The following is a 15822-nucleotide window of genomic DNA, read 5'->3' as shown; positions in this document are numbered from 1 at the left end:
TCAAGACGGTAAAACTTTCCTGTACTCAAACAACTTCAGTAACATCTTCCTGATCTCTTTGGACTGAATGCCATAAATGATGGGGTTCAGACCTCCGGGGATGATGTGGAACAGAATGGCAGCAAACTTTCTGTAGTATGCATACTGAGGAAAACGGTGCATGATAATAACAAAAAAGCCGCTGATGAGCATGACCAGGTACACTACCAGGTGAGTGCTGCAGGTCTTTAAGGCTTTACTGTTCAGAGACTTGTTCTTGGCTGTCAGACAGACCACAGTGATCTTGGTGTAGGTGAGGATGATGCTGCCGATGGAGGAGGTGAACAGGACCACGGTGAAGGTGAGGCCGTAGACGTTATTGATGAAAACGCTCTCACAGGACAGTTTGAACAAAGAGGCGTTATCACAGTACGGGTTCATGATCAGAGTCCTGCAGCGGTTCAGCCGAATGGTCAAACCGAGGAGGATCCCCACTAAAACGAAGGCCGCGCTCCAGGCCGACAGTGTCAGCTTCACCACCATCCTGTTGGTCATGACTGAAGCGTAGCGCAGAGGATCACAGATGGCTAAGTATCTATCAAAGGCCATGATCATGAGCACAGTGTGGGAGCTGGTACCATACATGTGCGTGGTGAAAGCCTGGACGACACACTCATAGTAACTGATGAGGCGCTCAGAGGGAGGCCGCAACATGTCCATCATCAAACGAGGCATCGTGATCGAATTCCCCAGGATGTCGTTAAAGGGAAGGTTGCAGAAAAGAAGGTACATGGGCTGGTGAAGGTTCTTATCAATGAAAACTAGGAAAACAATGCCTAGGTTTGCTAACATTATGATGAGGTAGGAGAAGAAGAAGAAGAGGAAGACGGGGTAGAGGGAGCCCTTGGAGGCGTTCAGCCCCTCCAGCTGCAGCGTGAGGCTGTTGTACGAGGAGTTCTCCATCAGTCTGAGACACAAAACAACAACCACACCATCACATAAATGACACGCATGAAAGATCTATAACCAGGAGACTGATCAGAACAGGATACCTCCCAGAGATCATTATTTTAAAATCAGTTAAACATAGATAAGTTCATACGATCTCTGCAGATCTCTGCAGATAAATATCAGTGACCCACCCAGAGCAGCTCGGGCTTCAGCGTTGTGTCTCTCTGTTGATGCACCAAGTCCCCCACTGGCACCAACCAGGCATAGATCACGCTGTGATTTATAGAGAGGATCTCTGCTGTAGGGAGTCAACAAGACCATGGATACTATCTGATGTAACAGTAGGACTAATGTGACGGGAACAACCTCAGCCTGTATGTCAAAGATAGGAACATGTTTATCACAGTTTGATCCCTGCTTTCACCCCTCAGTAAAATAGATGATATCTCTACAGAAACAACCAAATACTGAAGTAATCATCAGCAGTTAAAAATGAAACTCCCTAGAAAACAAACACCAGCTGAACTTATTAAATAATCAGCTCCATACAGGGGCGCAGCTAAGGATTCTGGGGGCCCTGGAATGAAAATCACACAGGGCCCTTCTCCATCATCCTCATCTTGCTCTCTGTCCCTGCTCTCTCCTCCATCATCCTCATCTTGCTCTCTGTCTTTGCTCTCTCCTCCATCATCCTCATCTTGCTCTCTGTCCCTGTTTTTGTCTCCTCCATCATCCTCATCTTGCTCTCTGTCCCTGCTCTCTCCTCCATCATCCTCATCTTGCTCTCTGTCCCTGCTTTCTCCTCCATCATCCTCATCTTGCTCTCTGTCCCTGTTTTTGTCTCCTCCATCATCCTCATCTTGCTCTCTGTCCCTGCTCTCTCCTCCATCATCCTTATCTTGCTCTCTGTCCCTGCTCTCCCCTCCATCATCCTCATCTTGCTCTCTGTCCCTGCTCTCTCCTCCATCATCCTCATCTTGCTCTCTGTCCCTGTTTTTGTCTCCTCCATCATCCTCATCTTGCTCTCTATCCTTGTTTTCTTCTCCTCCATCCTCTTCATATTGCTCTCTGTCCCTGCTTGCTTCTCCTCCATCATCCTTATCTTGCTCTCTGTCCCTCCTTCCTTCTTCGTCATTCTTATCTTGCTCCATGTCCCTGCTTTCTTCTCCATCATCACCATCATCTTTCTCTCTGTCACTGCTTTCTACTCCATCATTCTCATCCTGCTCCCTGTCCCTGTTTTCTCCTCCTCCATCATCCTCGTCTTGTTCTCTGTCCCTGCTTTCTTCTCCTCTATCATCCTCATCTTGCTCTCTGTCCCTGTTTTTGTCTCCTCCATCATCCTCATCTTGCTCTCTGTCCCTGCTCTCTCCTCCATCATCCTTATCTTGCTCTCTGTCCCTGCTCTCTCCTCCATCATCCTCATCTTGCTCTCTGTCCCTGTTTTTGTCTCCTCCATCATCCTCATCTTGCTCTCTGTCCCTGCTCTCTCCTCCATCATCCTCATCTTGCTCTCTGTCCCTGCTTTCTCCTCCATCATCCTCATCTTGCTCTCTGTCCCTGTTTTTGTCTCCTCCATCATCCTCATCTTGCTCTCTGTCCCTGCTCTCTCCTCCATCATCCTTATCTTGCTCTCTGTCCCTGCTCTCCCCTCCATCATCCTCATCTTGCTCTCTGTCCCTGCTCTCTCCTCCATCATCCTCATCTTGCTCTCTGTCCCTGTTTTTGTCTCCTCCATCATCCTCATCTTGCTCTCTATCCTTGTTTTCTTCTCCTCCATCATCCTCATCTTGCTCTCTATCCTTGTTTTCTTCTCCTCCATCATCCTTATCTTGCTCTCTGTCCCTGCTCTCTCCTCCATCATCCTCATCTTGCTCTCTGTCCCTGCTCTCTCCTCCATCATCCTCATCTTGCTCTCTGTCCCTGCTTTCTCCTCCATCATCCTCATCTTGCTCTCTGTCCCTGCTTTCTCCTCCATCATCCTCATCTTGTTCTCTATCCTTGTTTTCTTCTCCTCCATCATCCTCATCTTGCTCTCTGTCCCTGTTTTTGTCTCCTCCATCATCCTCATCTTGCTCTCTGTCCCTGCTCTCTCCTCCATCATCCTTATCTTGCTCTCTGTCCCTGCTCTCTCCTCCATCATCCTCATCTTGCTCTCTGTCCCTGTTTTTGTCTCCTCCATCATCCTCATCTTGCTCTCTGTCCCTGCTCTCCCCTCCATCATCCTCATCTTGCTCTCTGTCCCTGTTTTTGTCTCCTCCATCATCGTCATCTTGCTCTTTGTCCTTTTTTCACACAGCAGCTGAACTTTTTGGGCTCCGGGTTGTTTTGTCATTATAGCTGATGGCGTCCTCCATGTCCTGATGAATAAACAAGCTTAATGTGATCCCTCAGATAATCAGGCCTCTGGTCTCTGTGGTTTGAGGGGGAATCAGGCCCAGAATCCTCCTGATGACTTTGTTGTGTTCTGATCTTTAGTGAAGTTTGATAAAGTTTATGGACGTCACATTAATCTCTGAAAGTTACATCAGGTGTTTTGGAAGGATCAGGAGTTCCCCTGATGTTAAAAACACTTCTATAAGAGACAGAGCAGGTTAGCACAGCTGCAGATGAGCGCTAACTGATCTAAGTGAAGCTGTAGAGGGATTAAGATAATGTAGGTGTGATTGTATTCATGTTGTTCCATTATTAAAGTAGCTGCACTCAGACAAGTTTTATTTGATGCTTTTTGTGATTCATGTGTGGATCTTTATCAGATGCTCTTGCAGCAGTAATTGTGTTTGCATTGATTTTACCTCAGGAAGTTTTGTGCCTGTTATAATTTTTAACTGTTTATCTGGTAAGAGGTCATTTTTTAATGGAGGGATATTTCAATGTCAGTAATCTGTAGACTTTGAGGAATATGCACAGAATGAAATGACAGGGCACATTTGAAATATGAAGTACTTCAGGAATGAAGAACCCTGACAGTTAAAGGTCTGTCTTGTTTCTTTGCTTTCAGATTGATGGAGAACTACACGTACAACAGCTTCATTCTCCAGGTGGAGGGCTTCAAAATCAGGAAGGATCTGACCTACCCCACCGCTGCCTTCTTCTTAGTCTCCTACGTCATCATCATGGTTTTTAACATGGGTATTTTGGTGGTTATTGTCCTGGACAGTAACCTTCACCAGCCCATGTATCTGCTTCTCTGTAGCCTCTCTGTGAGCGACATGATCGGGGGCACTCACATCCTGCCCAGAGTGATAGCAGACGTCCTGCGGCCTCCCTCTGAGCGCCTCATTGGTTACTACGAATGCGTTGTCCAGGCTTTCACCACGCAGTTCTACGGGGCCACGTCCCACACTCTGCTCATGATCATGGCCTTTGACCGCTACGTGGCCATCTGTGACCCTCTGCACTACGCAGCTGTAATGAACAACAGGATGGTGGTGAAGCTGACGCTGTTGGCCTGGGGCGTGGCCTTCGTTTTGGTGTCGGTTCTGCTCGGTTTGACCATCCGGCTGAACCGCTGCAGGACTCTGATCATGAACCACTACTGTGACAACGCCTCTTTGTTCAAACTGTCCTGTGAGAGCGTTTTCATCAACAACGTCTACGGCCTCACCTTCACCGTGGTCCTGCTCACCTCCTCCATGGGCAGCATCGTCCTCACCTACGCCAAGATCGCCGCCGTCTGTCTGACAGCCAAGAACAAGTCTCTGAACAGTAAAGCTGTAAAGACCTGCAGCACTCATCTGGTGGTGTACCTGGTCATGCTCATCAGCGGTTTTTTTGTTATCATCATGCATCGTTTCCCTCATTACGCTGAGTACAGGAAGCTGGCGTCGGTTCTGTTTGTCATCTTTCCAGGATGCCTCAACCCCATCATCTACGGCGTTCAGTCCAAGGAGATACGCAAATTCTTATTTGATATGTTCCGCTCTACAAAGTGCTCGCCATCATATCAGAAATAAAAGGTGTTATGAACATTATCAGTCAAATGACAAAGGTGAATGTCCCTGCAGCCATGGAAGAACTGTTTAACCTGTGTTATTGATCAATGTCAATAAATCAGCTTTAATAAACCTGATCAGCTTTAATAAACCTGATCAGGTTTAACTGTGTTTACAACTGCTGCTGTCATTTAACATCCCCGTGTTTTTACGTCTAGCTGGTAACTCATATCTATGCACAACCCTGACTCCAGAAAAGTTGGGACACCAATAAAATGTAAATAAAAACAGAAGTCAGTGATTGTCAAACCTCATAAACCCATACTTGATTCACTAGAGCAGTGGTTCTCAACTTTGGGGTCGAGACCCCCATGGGGGTCGCGAGACACTGAGAGGAGGTCTCCAGATGCCCTAAAAAGCTGAGAATGTTCTTTAACCTTTTACTCCTAGCACGTCGTCGTCATCGTCGTTGACGCACTGTTGAAGCACACTTTACATGACCATAATTGCATGACCGTTTGTGCTATTGGAAAAATTTTAACAGTTTCTGAAAGCTTAGAAACTGTGCTTTACAGTCAGCATGCAGTTATTTCTGTAATTTTCCTTTTTCCCACTAAGATTCTAGCACAAAGTTCCCCCATTTTTCGTGTTTCTTCATTTTAAACTGTTAAAACACTTAACATGCAGTAATATGTAAATAACTGCCATATATTAAAAGTTCTAAGTATTGTGGAAAAATGGGCAAAATCACGAACTCACAGGACATTTTTTGGGCCTTTTATGGTTAAAAATAAGAAAAGAGCCCAGAAACTCAGTTTTAATTTAAACAGTTAAAAAAACACTTTTTAAACTTGCGGTACATTTTACACAACTGCCAGATAATAAAGTACTCTGGAATAATGGGCAAAAGCACTTTCTGTTTCATTTATAGTTAAAATAAGAACGTGTCCAGAGGCTCAGCAGTTAAAGGGTTAAATGACACTGTTGCCATTTTACACCAATTTTGTCTTTTTTTTTTTACCCCTTTTTATCATTTTCCCAACAATTCTGACACATTTTTACCCTTTAACACCTATTTTTGTCAGTTTTTAACTCTTTCAACCCCCAAAATAAAGGTGCCAGAGACCAGGGACCCCCACTGGACCTGAAGGTGGTTAAATAGCCAGGTACATTCTGGAGACAAGGCCGTCCATTAGGGGGAGCTTTCTGGGTCCCAGTCAAACTGGGGGGACCATGGAGGTCAGCAAAACCATGGTCCATTGTGAAGTTAAGCAGTCAAATCCATATTTCTTATTTAGCCTGAAAAAATAATCTCTATTATCAAAGAAACAATCTTTTTTAAATCCTTTGTGTAGTAAAAAGCCTTCTTAAACATCCCTTTGGTTAAAAACAGGATTAAAATGGTTTAAAAATTGCTAAAATGGGTTAATAATGTTTGAAAAATTAAAAAGGTGAAGTTGGACTTTAAAAGTAGCAGAAATGAATTAGAAGTGGTGAAAATGAGCATAAATAGTGGTAAAAAGTTAAAATATGGCTGAAATGGCTTTGAATTGGCAAAACTGGGTGGAAATTTGGTGAAATGGGATGAAAAATTGATATAAACTGGCAGAAAAGGCTGACTGAGAAAGAAAAAACATGGGTAGAAACTGGTTAAACCAGCAAAAATGGGAATATCAAATGAAGAAATTTGGTTAAAATGGGAAAAAAAATGTTTGAACAGTGGTAAAAAGGGGTTGATAGTAGCAATAATGTGTCAACATTAAACTTAAGTGACAAGAAGTGGAAAAACAGGCAGAAGAAAAAGTGGTGGAAAGAGTTTAAAACTGGCATAAACAGGTGTTAAATGGTAAAAATGTCAGAATTGTTGGGAAAAATGATTAAAAGGGGTAAAAAAAGACAGAAATGGTGTCCAGTGGCAACAGTGACATTTAAAAAATATTCTTAGCTTATTTAGGGTTAGCTTATTTATCTGGAGACCCCCTCTCAGTGTCTCGCGACCCCCAATGGGGTCCTGACCCCAAGGTTGAGAACCGCTGGTATAGGCTTGAGAAAAAGCAGCAGCATTAACCCCTTTGAGGAGAGTTGTGGGGACACCAGCAAGGAAAGGTTAAAGTTCATGTCCTCCTCATTTCCACTCTAACTTTCTGCATCATAACGTTGGTTCAGTAAACATGGAGGCCGTTGATGTGACAACGTTTCTATTTGACTCTGCTGGATTCATCTCCACCGACGTCTTTGGGTAACTATTTACAGTTTAACTGAGATCACTGGAAACAGAAGAGCGGCGTGAGAATTTCCCCTAAACCAGGGCGTCAAACTCAGTCACAGCAGAGGCCGGACTCTGGATTTGGGTCTAACCTGAGGGCCTAACAGGGTCAGCATTTAACCATCGAGGGTCAACTTGAACGATTCTGAGATTAACAGGTCGACATGATCAAAATCTGAGATAAAAAGTCAAACTTAGAAGTTTTAAAGGTAAAAACACGACATTTAAAGTCAAAATTATGTTTTCAAAAGGCAAATTATGAGATAAACATCAAAACTGTGATTTTAAAATGTCAAAATATGAGATTTAATTTCAAACTGATGAGTTTTAAAGGTCAAAATATGAGATAAAAGTAAAAGTTAGGAGTTGAAATCATGACTTTAAAAGGTCAGAATAGGGTTTAAAATGTAGAGTTATGAATCTAAAAGGGAAAAAAATAGATAAAATCAAAATTATGAGTTAAAAAAGCTCTAAATACTGGGATAAAATTCAAAATCATGACTCTAAAAGGCCGAAATAGGATTTCAAATGTAAAATTATGAATCTAAAAGGTAAAAGCATGAGATAAAAAGTCAAAGTTATGAGATGTAAAGGTTAAAATATGAAATAAAAGTCAGTCCTAACTGTGAGATTCATCAAATTATTTTCACTGTTGACTTTTTCTGTTTTTCATGACTCAGTGTTTTAAATCATCCAGGTTCAGTTTACATTTTTATACTGGAGGAAATCTGCAGACCTCATACTGGTGGACCAGTTCTAATAAAAATATCATGATCTGGTGGGCCAGGTAGAACTGCACTAGGGCCGGATTTGGCCCCCGGGCCTTGAGTTTGAACCCCTGCTCTAATCTTTAATTTGATCACATGACTTCTCTGGCGGCTAACCGAGCTGTGAACACTCAGTCCACAGTACAGAAGCGTCTGATGAAGTTGTTTATTGATCATCAGAAACACCCCAGAGCCCGTCTGTCCAGGCCACGCCCCCACCAGAGGACTCAGCAGTCAGACTGGAAATGAGCATCCCAGAGCTCTCTGAGCTCCCGGGTGTCTCAGTGACCAGAGGGTTAATAGAAATAAGAGCTGGAATGAGGCATTCTGGGACCGCCGATGGGGAGCTGCCCCCTTCCTGTGAGGATAATGATCATAGAAAGACAGAAACGACCTCACTGTACCTTCACTTCCTGTCTATTCTGTCCCTTAAACCTGTGAGCTGCAGAGCAACGCTTAAACCCACAGATTTACAACCAGGAAGTGTGAAAGAAGGAACACTGAGCTACGGTTTTTACTGATTGATCCAAACACTTCCAAACTGTTGAACATTTCATTTTAGAAGACAGAGAGTTTGCTACATGTTTTTGTCATTTAGAGCTACTGCCAGATATTTGTTTTAGTCAGTCATGTGACCATTAACCTGCATTTAACAGCAGTAAAACTTAAAAACAGAAACACTGGCAGCTCATGTCTGACCTAAAACAGGACTGGGGACATTTTCATTTCCAAACCTGACTCAAGACCAAACAGAAGAAAGCGAGCTGACAGTAAACCTGAGTAACAGCTGCAGGTTACTCTGAGCTCGTTCTTTATCCGTCTTTGTGTAAAAGATTTAGACAAACAGTGAAAACTGTGAGCTTTCCTCGCACACGGCAGTCAGTAGCAGTACACACTTATGCTTCACTATAGCAGCACTTAGCTTCACGTTAGCACTGTTAGCTCTGAGTTAGCACATTAAAGTGTGGGCTGGCGCCCCCTGGTGGTTCCCAGAGGACTCTAAACCAGAGGAATGTAAGAACCTTAGATCCTGTTTTAAATACAACATGACTGGTTATTTAGAAAAACAGAGCCAGATGTTTTTACTCGTATTATTTATTTAGTCTGATGTGAACAACTGCACAGAAAAGCCGAGGAGTTATTTTTCCAGAGTAAAAAGTATTTTGCTCACTAGTCAAATTTGCTCTTTTTTGGGCTCAGAGGAAATTCTGTGGAGTTTAAACTCATCACTGACGGACGGACACGGCTGCAGCTCGTTAGGAGTCCCAGCTGAAGATAATCCAGATCTCCTCAGCTGGTGATGAACCTTCAGACCCCTATGGACTACAGCAGCTTTATCTGGCTCCTCTTTAAACAAAAATCTAGTCATTTTTCAGTCTTTTTTTGCCCTGACTCTCTCTCTCCACCAGTGATTCTGCCAACCACAGCCACCATCATTTGCACTGCTGTATGATAAACTTCTTCAACCTTTCTGCCTCGTCTCGTGCTCTGCTCCTGGGTTTTTGTCCTGTAATCATTACTGATGTTTCTTTAATACCAGGACACCATTTCTAATACTGATATGACAAAAAGCAAAAAAAGCTCTCTTTGGTTGATTTTCCATGTAAAGGTAGAAAGACATCAAAATGTTGCTCAATGTAAAGAGGAACGTCAGTCTGTTTATGGTAAGATACAGCTCTACATCAGTGTTACCTGATTCTCAGTGGAGGAGAAATTGTTCCATAATGAGTGAGGAACATTTCTAGAAGGTATGAAAAACTCAGAAGGGACTGAATATAACGCTGAGCTGATCGCTGTAGAGATGCTTTGATTTTGTTCATCGTGGATCAGATACTCATCATTTAGAGTAAAATACAAACACTTTTTAGAGTAAAAACAACTCAGAAATATTACTCTGCAAGCAGAGCTAATTTTGGTCCAAACATGGAGCAAATGTTCTAGTTTTCAGAGTAAAACTTTATTTAATTTTAGTAAAATGTACTTTGGTACATTTACTGTGTGGTGTCATGGTTTGACTGGTGTTGGATTAACTGGTGACACTGTGTAAACCATTCCACTCTGCTGGTTCACTGCCAATTTAAAGAATTTATCTTGAGAGACGTTAAAGACCCTGTGAAGTCAAACCCAAACTTTGTGTCCTAACACTCTAGATCTGTGTGAATGTGGCTGCTGTAAACGTGAAAACTCTGAGAGGGCACGGCATCGCCCACCTTTCACTAAAACACCCGAAGACCCAAAGGCCTGTGTACGTCTTTTATTTACCGATTTTAGTTCTGCTTTTAACACGCTACAGCCTCATTTACTGATTCAAAAACTAATTCAACTGTCAGTAACCCTTTTATTACTAAGTGTTTCTATTCTTTCTGAACTAATAGAGCTGAAAATGTCTGAGTTAAAAACACCATCTCTAGCTGGGTTTCCATTACACTTGGAAATGCGCAAAATTGAAATAGCGCAATAAAAAACTGGAAACACCTGAATTTTGAAAAAACCTTAAAATATCGCTAAAAAGTTTTTATGCTTTCATGAGGAGGTTTTTCAGGCGTTTCGATATAGAAATACATCGCAAAATTGTAACAGAAACACTTTTTCCACATTTACAAGTCACGTGACGTACGGTCAGTCACTCTGAGACAACATGGCTCGTAGTCTGAAAGTTTTCCTGCTGTGGCTCAAAGAAGTGAAGTTTAGCAATCAGCAGCCTAATCTGGATCCTACCTGACCATGAGTCCCTGTAGATCCAGGATCATGGTCTGGGCTCTGGTAAACATCTCTGATCCTGGTCTCTGAGGACTAATTACATCAGAAACTGTTGATAAGTGTTTAGTCAGTGATCACAGAGGGCCTCATTAATGCTCGTCTCTGTTTCACAAACATTAACACTCATTAACGCCTGCTGAGGTAACAGTGACGACACTGGACCACCACCAGGGGGCGCTGTAGTCCCCTGGGCTCCCAGCATGCAACAGTCTCAGGTTTTAGTCAGTGTTTTGACAGACTTGTGATGGCAGAGATCCCTGGAAAGTTGAGGTCATGTCTTCTTCTCTCACTGCTGCTGAAGCAGAATCACTAAAACGTCTGTAACACTTTTATTTTCTTTGTTTTTAACCTCCTAAAGTTCAGGGTTTAACTTTATTTTGGCCTCCATGGCAGAAAAGGAAAATGACACAAGAAAACCGTTACATAGAAATGTAGAACTGCAGGGGTCATCCTCCAAGGATCCTGCCGGTCTGGTTTTTCCATCAGGCACGGGTCGGCGTTTCTCAAAGATGTAGCCGAGGTAGGTGTAAATGCCTTTATCATAACTCCTACAATTAAAAATGGGCTACCAGCGCCCTGAAGACGGGTTTAGAATGTAAATAAGATAAAAATGTGAATAGAAAAATTTAAAAATAGAGTTTCATTATCCTAAAAATGTCTCCTTCAGTTTTACCGCTCTCTTATGTTTCATCCTGATGCTTTAATCGCTTAAATTAATTTTTATTCTCATTAATCTTTTCTTAATTTTAGACATTTCTGCAGATTAACAAACTCAAACTGAACTTTGACCCTGACATCAGTGTTCAGTTTGAGTTTGTAGCTCAGGTTCTTCCATGTCTCTGGTCTTTGCTGAGATGTTTCTACACCTTGACTGGAGTCCACCTGTGCTAAATTAACCTGATTGGACATGATTCTAAAGCCCCGCCCCTCTCTGTAGAAAGCCTCACAGCTGACAATGTTATCAGAGCAGAAACCAAGGGTCAAAGGTCAAAGGAGCTGCAGAGCTCAGAGACAGGATTGTTGACAGGCACAGAAACATTCCTGTGGCCTCCACAATTCTCTAGAACAATGATCATCAACTGGCGGCCCGGGGGCCATATCAGGCCCCCCAAAGCTTTCTGTCCGGCCCCCAGAAGGTCATTAAATTCATAAAAGGAGGAAAAGATGTGTTTGCTTGTTAAAGCCACCCCAAAAATGACTAATATTGAAATAGTTTTAGAATGACTTAACATTTGATCATTCTTTCTAGAGATGTATTTGCCAGCCATTATTAGTTAAAAATAAATAAATAAATAAATAGAGTTAAAGTTGGCAGAAATGTCGCAAAAATAGACAGAATAAGTGGTGAAAGAGGGTTAAAGAGGGGCAAAAATGGGTGATAAGTGGCAGAATTTGTTGTAGTGGCACAAAGGGACAAAAGATTGACAGGAAACGTAGTGAAAAGAGGTTGAAATGTTGCAAAAAAAAAAAAAAGGTAAAAGAGGGAAAAGGGGGAAAGAAGAATTAAAAATGGGTCAAAAGTGGAAAAAAAATGAAAAAAGTAATTTAAATGGGATAAAACGTGGCAAAAATAGATAAAAGAGTAGCTCAGAGGGGATAAAGTAGTTTAAAAGGGGTTTAAGAATGGTCAAAATTAGGTTAAACTATCAAAAAGGGGTGAAAAGGGGCAGAAATATAGCAAAAATAGCCTGGCACAGTAGTGAAAAGGTTTTAAAGAGAGGCACACAGGGGCAGTTAGTAGAAAAAAGTTGCAAAAAAGAGGTGAAAAAGTGGCATAATGGGTGAAAAGTGGCACAAATTGGTTTAAAAGTGACAAAAAAATTGATGAAAAGGGGTTAGAAAGTGGCAAAAAATAGAAGAAAAGTGGCAAAAATTGATGAAAGAGTGACACAAAGGGGATAAAACATGCAGGAAAAGTGGTTCAAAGGGTGTTAAAGAACGGCAAAAAACTGGTTAAAGAGGCCAAAAAGTATCAAAAAGGGTTAGAAGTGTCAAAAATGTGACCAAAGCTGGTAAAAACTCCTGCAAGTCGTCTGAAGTCATTTTTTGAGTTTTCTACACATTATGAAAGCGTAGATTCTGAGCTTTCTAACGGTGTATCATCACCTTAATCTGAACGTATTTTACAAAGATATGCTCATTTCAATGTTAACTTCTAGTTCCTGTTTGTTCTGAGAAAACCAGACTCAAAGTTTCAGGACTTCTCACCTTCAGACAGGCCAGGTAATGGGCGTGAACAATAGAGCCACATTTACATAAAGCCCTCCCAAACCAAGCTTCTGAATCGGACTGGTGACGCTCATCAAAACATTCCCACAGGAAATCCACCTTCATCAAACTTTCACTGTGGAGTGATCCTGAAGTTTTCCCAAGTCTGTTGATAATTCTTGCTGCTGCTTCATCGTCTCTTCTACTTTTCTTGGCTGCAGGGTTCATCTTGAGGCTTGTTGATAAAGGTGATAACTAGAAACAGCTGTAGTTACGTGCTGGGGGGGGGGGGCGTTTGAGCCATGTGGTGTTTGTTATTGTCCATCTCAATGGGTGAACTGGGAACAATGGCAGACTGAGTGGCCAATTATCATCCAGCAGTTTCACTTTCCCCTCCCCTCAATCTCCCTGCAGAAACTCAGAAAACAGGGCATTTTAAAACACAAAATTAACGCTTTTAAATATCACATTTGTGTTACTCTTTTCATCAGATGAGTAGTTTAAATGTCGGACTTGCATAAAACGAGAAAAAACAAAAAATGATCATTTTGAAGAAAACGACTTTGGATCCATTTTTCTCAACCACCAGAATGCCGACTTGCAGGAACTTTATCTGGCTTTGGTCACAAATGAGTTAATACTGGTGCTGTGTGGGCAGGCCTGTCTTCTTATGTCCTGCTAACAATAACATGTTAATCAGACCAAAATATTGATCTAATTTCTGTCTATTTGAAAGTACAGCCCCAGAGTTCCTGCCCAGACAAAATTTGGCCCTTGTGCAGATGTTCTTGATGACCCCTGCTCCAGAAGAAGTTTGGACCAACCAGGACTCTTCTAGAGCTGGTCAGAGAAGGACCTTAGTGGGAGAGGAGACCAAGAACCTAATGGTCCCTCTGACTGAGCTCCAGAGATCCTGGAGGAGATGGGACAAAGTTCTAGAACAGGGGTGTCAAACTCATATTGAGTCCAGGGCCAGATTTGCTCTGATGAGGACTGCTGAGGGCCGGACTAGGCCAGGATTGTGAAAGGTCAGCATTTAACTCATTGAGTGCCAGCCCTTTCATAAAATGGACAGTGGCTTGTGCCAGCGTTTTTGGCCATTTTGAGTCATCTTTAAAGACCCCCAGAATATTTTGTACTATGACTCTGAAAACACCAAATAGCTCAAATGAAAGAAGAAACTCTCTGTTTCATCATGGAAAAAAACGTTTGTCTGCAGCTTGTTCCGTTCTTGATTTATCTGAAGTTGAATAGAGGCTAGCTTCACCTAAAGACCACTTTTTTCTAGAAAGCTGAGAAAAATGCATTTTTGTGAAAGAGAGTCTGTCAAACAGAACAGTGATTTGAATGTTATAATTTTGCCTTCAATGACATAAAAGACATCTGAAAATTGTATTACAAACGTGATTTTATTGTAAAATAAATAACAATGTTTCCAGTCACTGTCATTCACACTGGGACTGGACGGCCTCCACGGGACCCCCCTATACGCCCACGTCCTCTCCTGCTTGCGTGTCCCCTGGCACTGCCTGTAAATTATAGAAGTAATATAATACAAAATATGTTTTATATATATAATATATAATCTATAATCTATAATTTTTTGTTCTTACCTCTTTTTCTGCCAACAGACGGTGTTGTAGAGCTGCTTGGGGCTTGCTCTTCTCTCCAGTCTGCTTCTGAGATCACAGGATCATGAGTGATGGTTTCATTGATAAATCTGTCGAATAATCAGAGGGTTTCTAACGTTAACTTACCTCCACCGCTCTGGGACGGAGAACAAGATCCGCTCCGCTCACTCAGCAGCCATTCCTCAGAGTCTGGGTTGGAAAAGTCCGTCTCTGAAGTGTCGTCCCTGTTTGCATCCAGCTGGCGAGCGGCTGCCTTATTTCTCTGACGTATTGGGGGGGGGCTAGTGGCATTCGTTAGCCTCTTGACTGGCCGAGGCAGATGAATGAAAGCGCTGATGCCTGGATTCGCTGTCTGTTTCAGTGAGTAACCGATCTATCAGGCGTTTTTTCCAGCGTCTATTTTAGAACTTTTAGCTTAGAGTACCTCTGATCGCTCTGCTCTTTGACCCCAGGGTCTCCACCGCTGATCTCTGTGGCTTTGATCTACCATCTCTTCTGTGTTCTGACTACATATCCCAGAAGCCCCAAAATTACTCACAGGGAGGGTGAGAGCGCCGCCTTGTGCCAGCCAAAAAAACATTTTGACGTATATTTATACATCTATGGCTCTCAATGAGTTAAACATAAGCTGTCAACCTCATTGTCACTGTTAGTAAAATATTAAAAAATATAAATAACACTGATAATAAATCATTTTAAGAAGAAATAAATGAAAATAAGTTTGAAGGCTCAAAGACTGAGTTAAAAAGTCAAACTTTTTAGTTCAAATGGTCAAAACATGAAATTTAAAGGCAAAATAATGTGATAGAAAGACAAAATCATTCATTTGAAAGGTAAAAATATGACTCAGAATTCTGAATTGTGATCTTGAAAGTCAAAACATGAAAAAAGTCAAAATCATAAGTTCATGTCAGAATTGTGGGATGCAAAATTGAAAATATGAAACGAAACATTCATTCATTTCTCGCCTCCTGAGATCCTCTGGTCTGAAGAAACTAAGACTGAACTGTTTGACTTTTATTGTTAATGTTATGTCTGAAGGAAACCAGACCTAACACCATCCCCACAGTGAAGCATGGTGGTGGCAGCATCATGCTGGGGGGGTGTTTCTGAGCAGTGGTCAGGGTTGAGGGAAAGCTGAATGGAGAAAACCTGTTCCTCAGCACTCAGGACCTCAGACTGGACTGAAGGTTCACCTTCCAACATGACAAAGACCCTGAGACCAGCCAGGACTACACAGGAGAGGATTAGGGACGACTCTGAGAAGGTCCTGGAGGGACCCAGAGCCCTGGCCTGATCCCTATCCAACATCTCTGCAGAGACCT

The 15822-nt window shown here is 42.3% G+C and overlaps 2 protein-coding genes across 2 annotated transcripts; one reads left to right on the top strand and one right to left on the bottom strand.

The window, feature by feature from the left end:
- Positions 1 to 10684, bottom strand: LOC121519038 (olfactory receptor 146-like). Its single transcript, XM_041801815.1, has 2 exons — positions 10617 to 10684; positions 1 to 946 (listed from the first exon to the last, which is right to left on the bottom strand). The coding sequence occupies exons 1-2, from the start codon at positions 10667 to 10669 to the stop codon at positions 1 to 3; spliced, it is 999 nt and encodes a 332-aa protein (XP_041657749.1). The 5' UTR covers positions 10670 to 10684.
- Positions 3933 to 4886, top strand: LOC121519169 (olfactory receptor 146-like). Its single transcript, XM_041801992.1, has one exon. The coding sequence runs from the start codon at positions 3936 to 3938 to the stop codon at positions 4884 to 4886; it is 951 nt and encodes a 316-aa protein (XP_041657926.1). The 5' UTR covers positions 3933 to 3935.
- Positions 10685 to 15822: the final 5138 nt, after the last annotated feature.

The sequence above is a fragment of the Cheilinus undulatus genome, linkage group 12, assembly GCF_018320785.1.
Source record: "Cheilinus undulatus linkage group 12, ASM1832078v1, whole genome shotgun sequence".
NCBI classification, from domain to species: Eukaryota; Metazoa; Chordata; class Actinopteri; order Labriformes; family Labridae; genus Cheilinus; species Cheilinus undulatus.
This window is presented reverse-complemented; position numbering and strand designations above follow the sequence as displayed.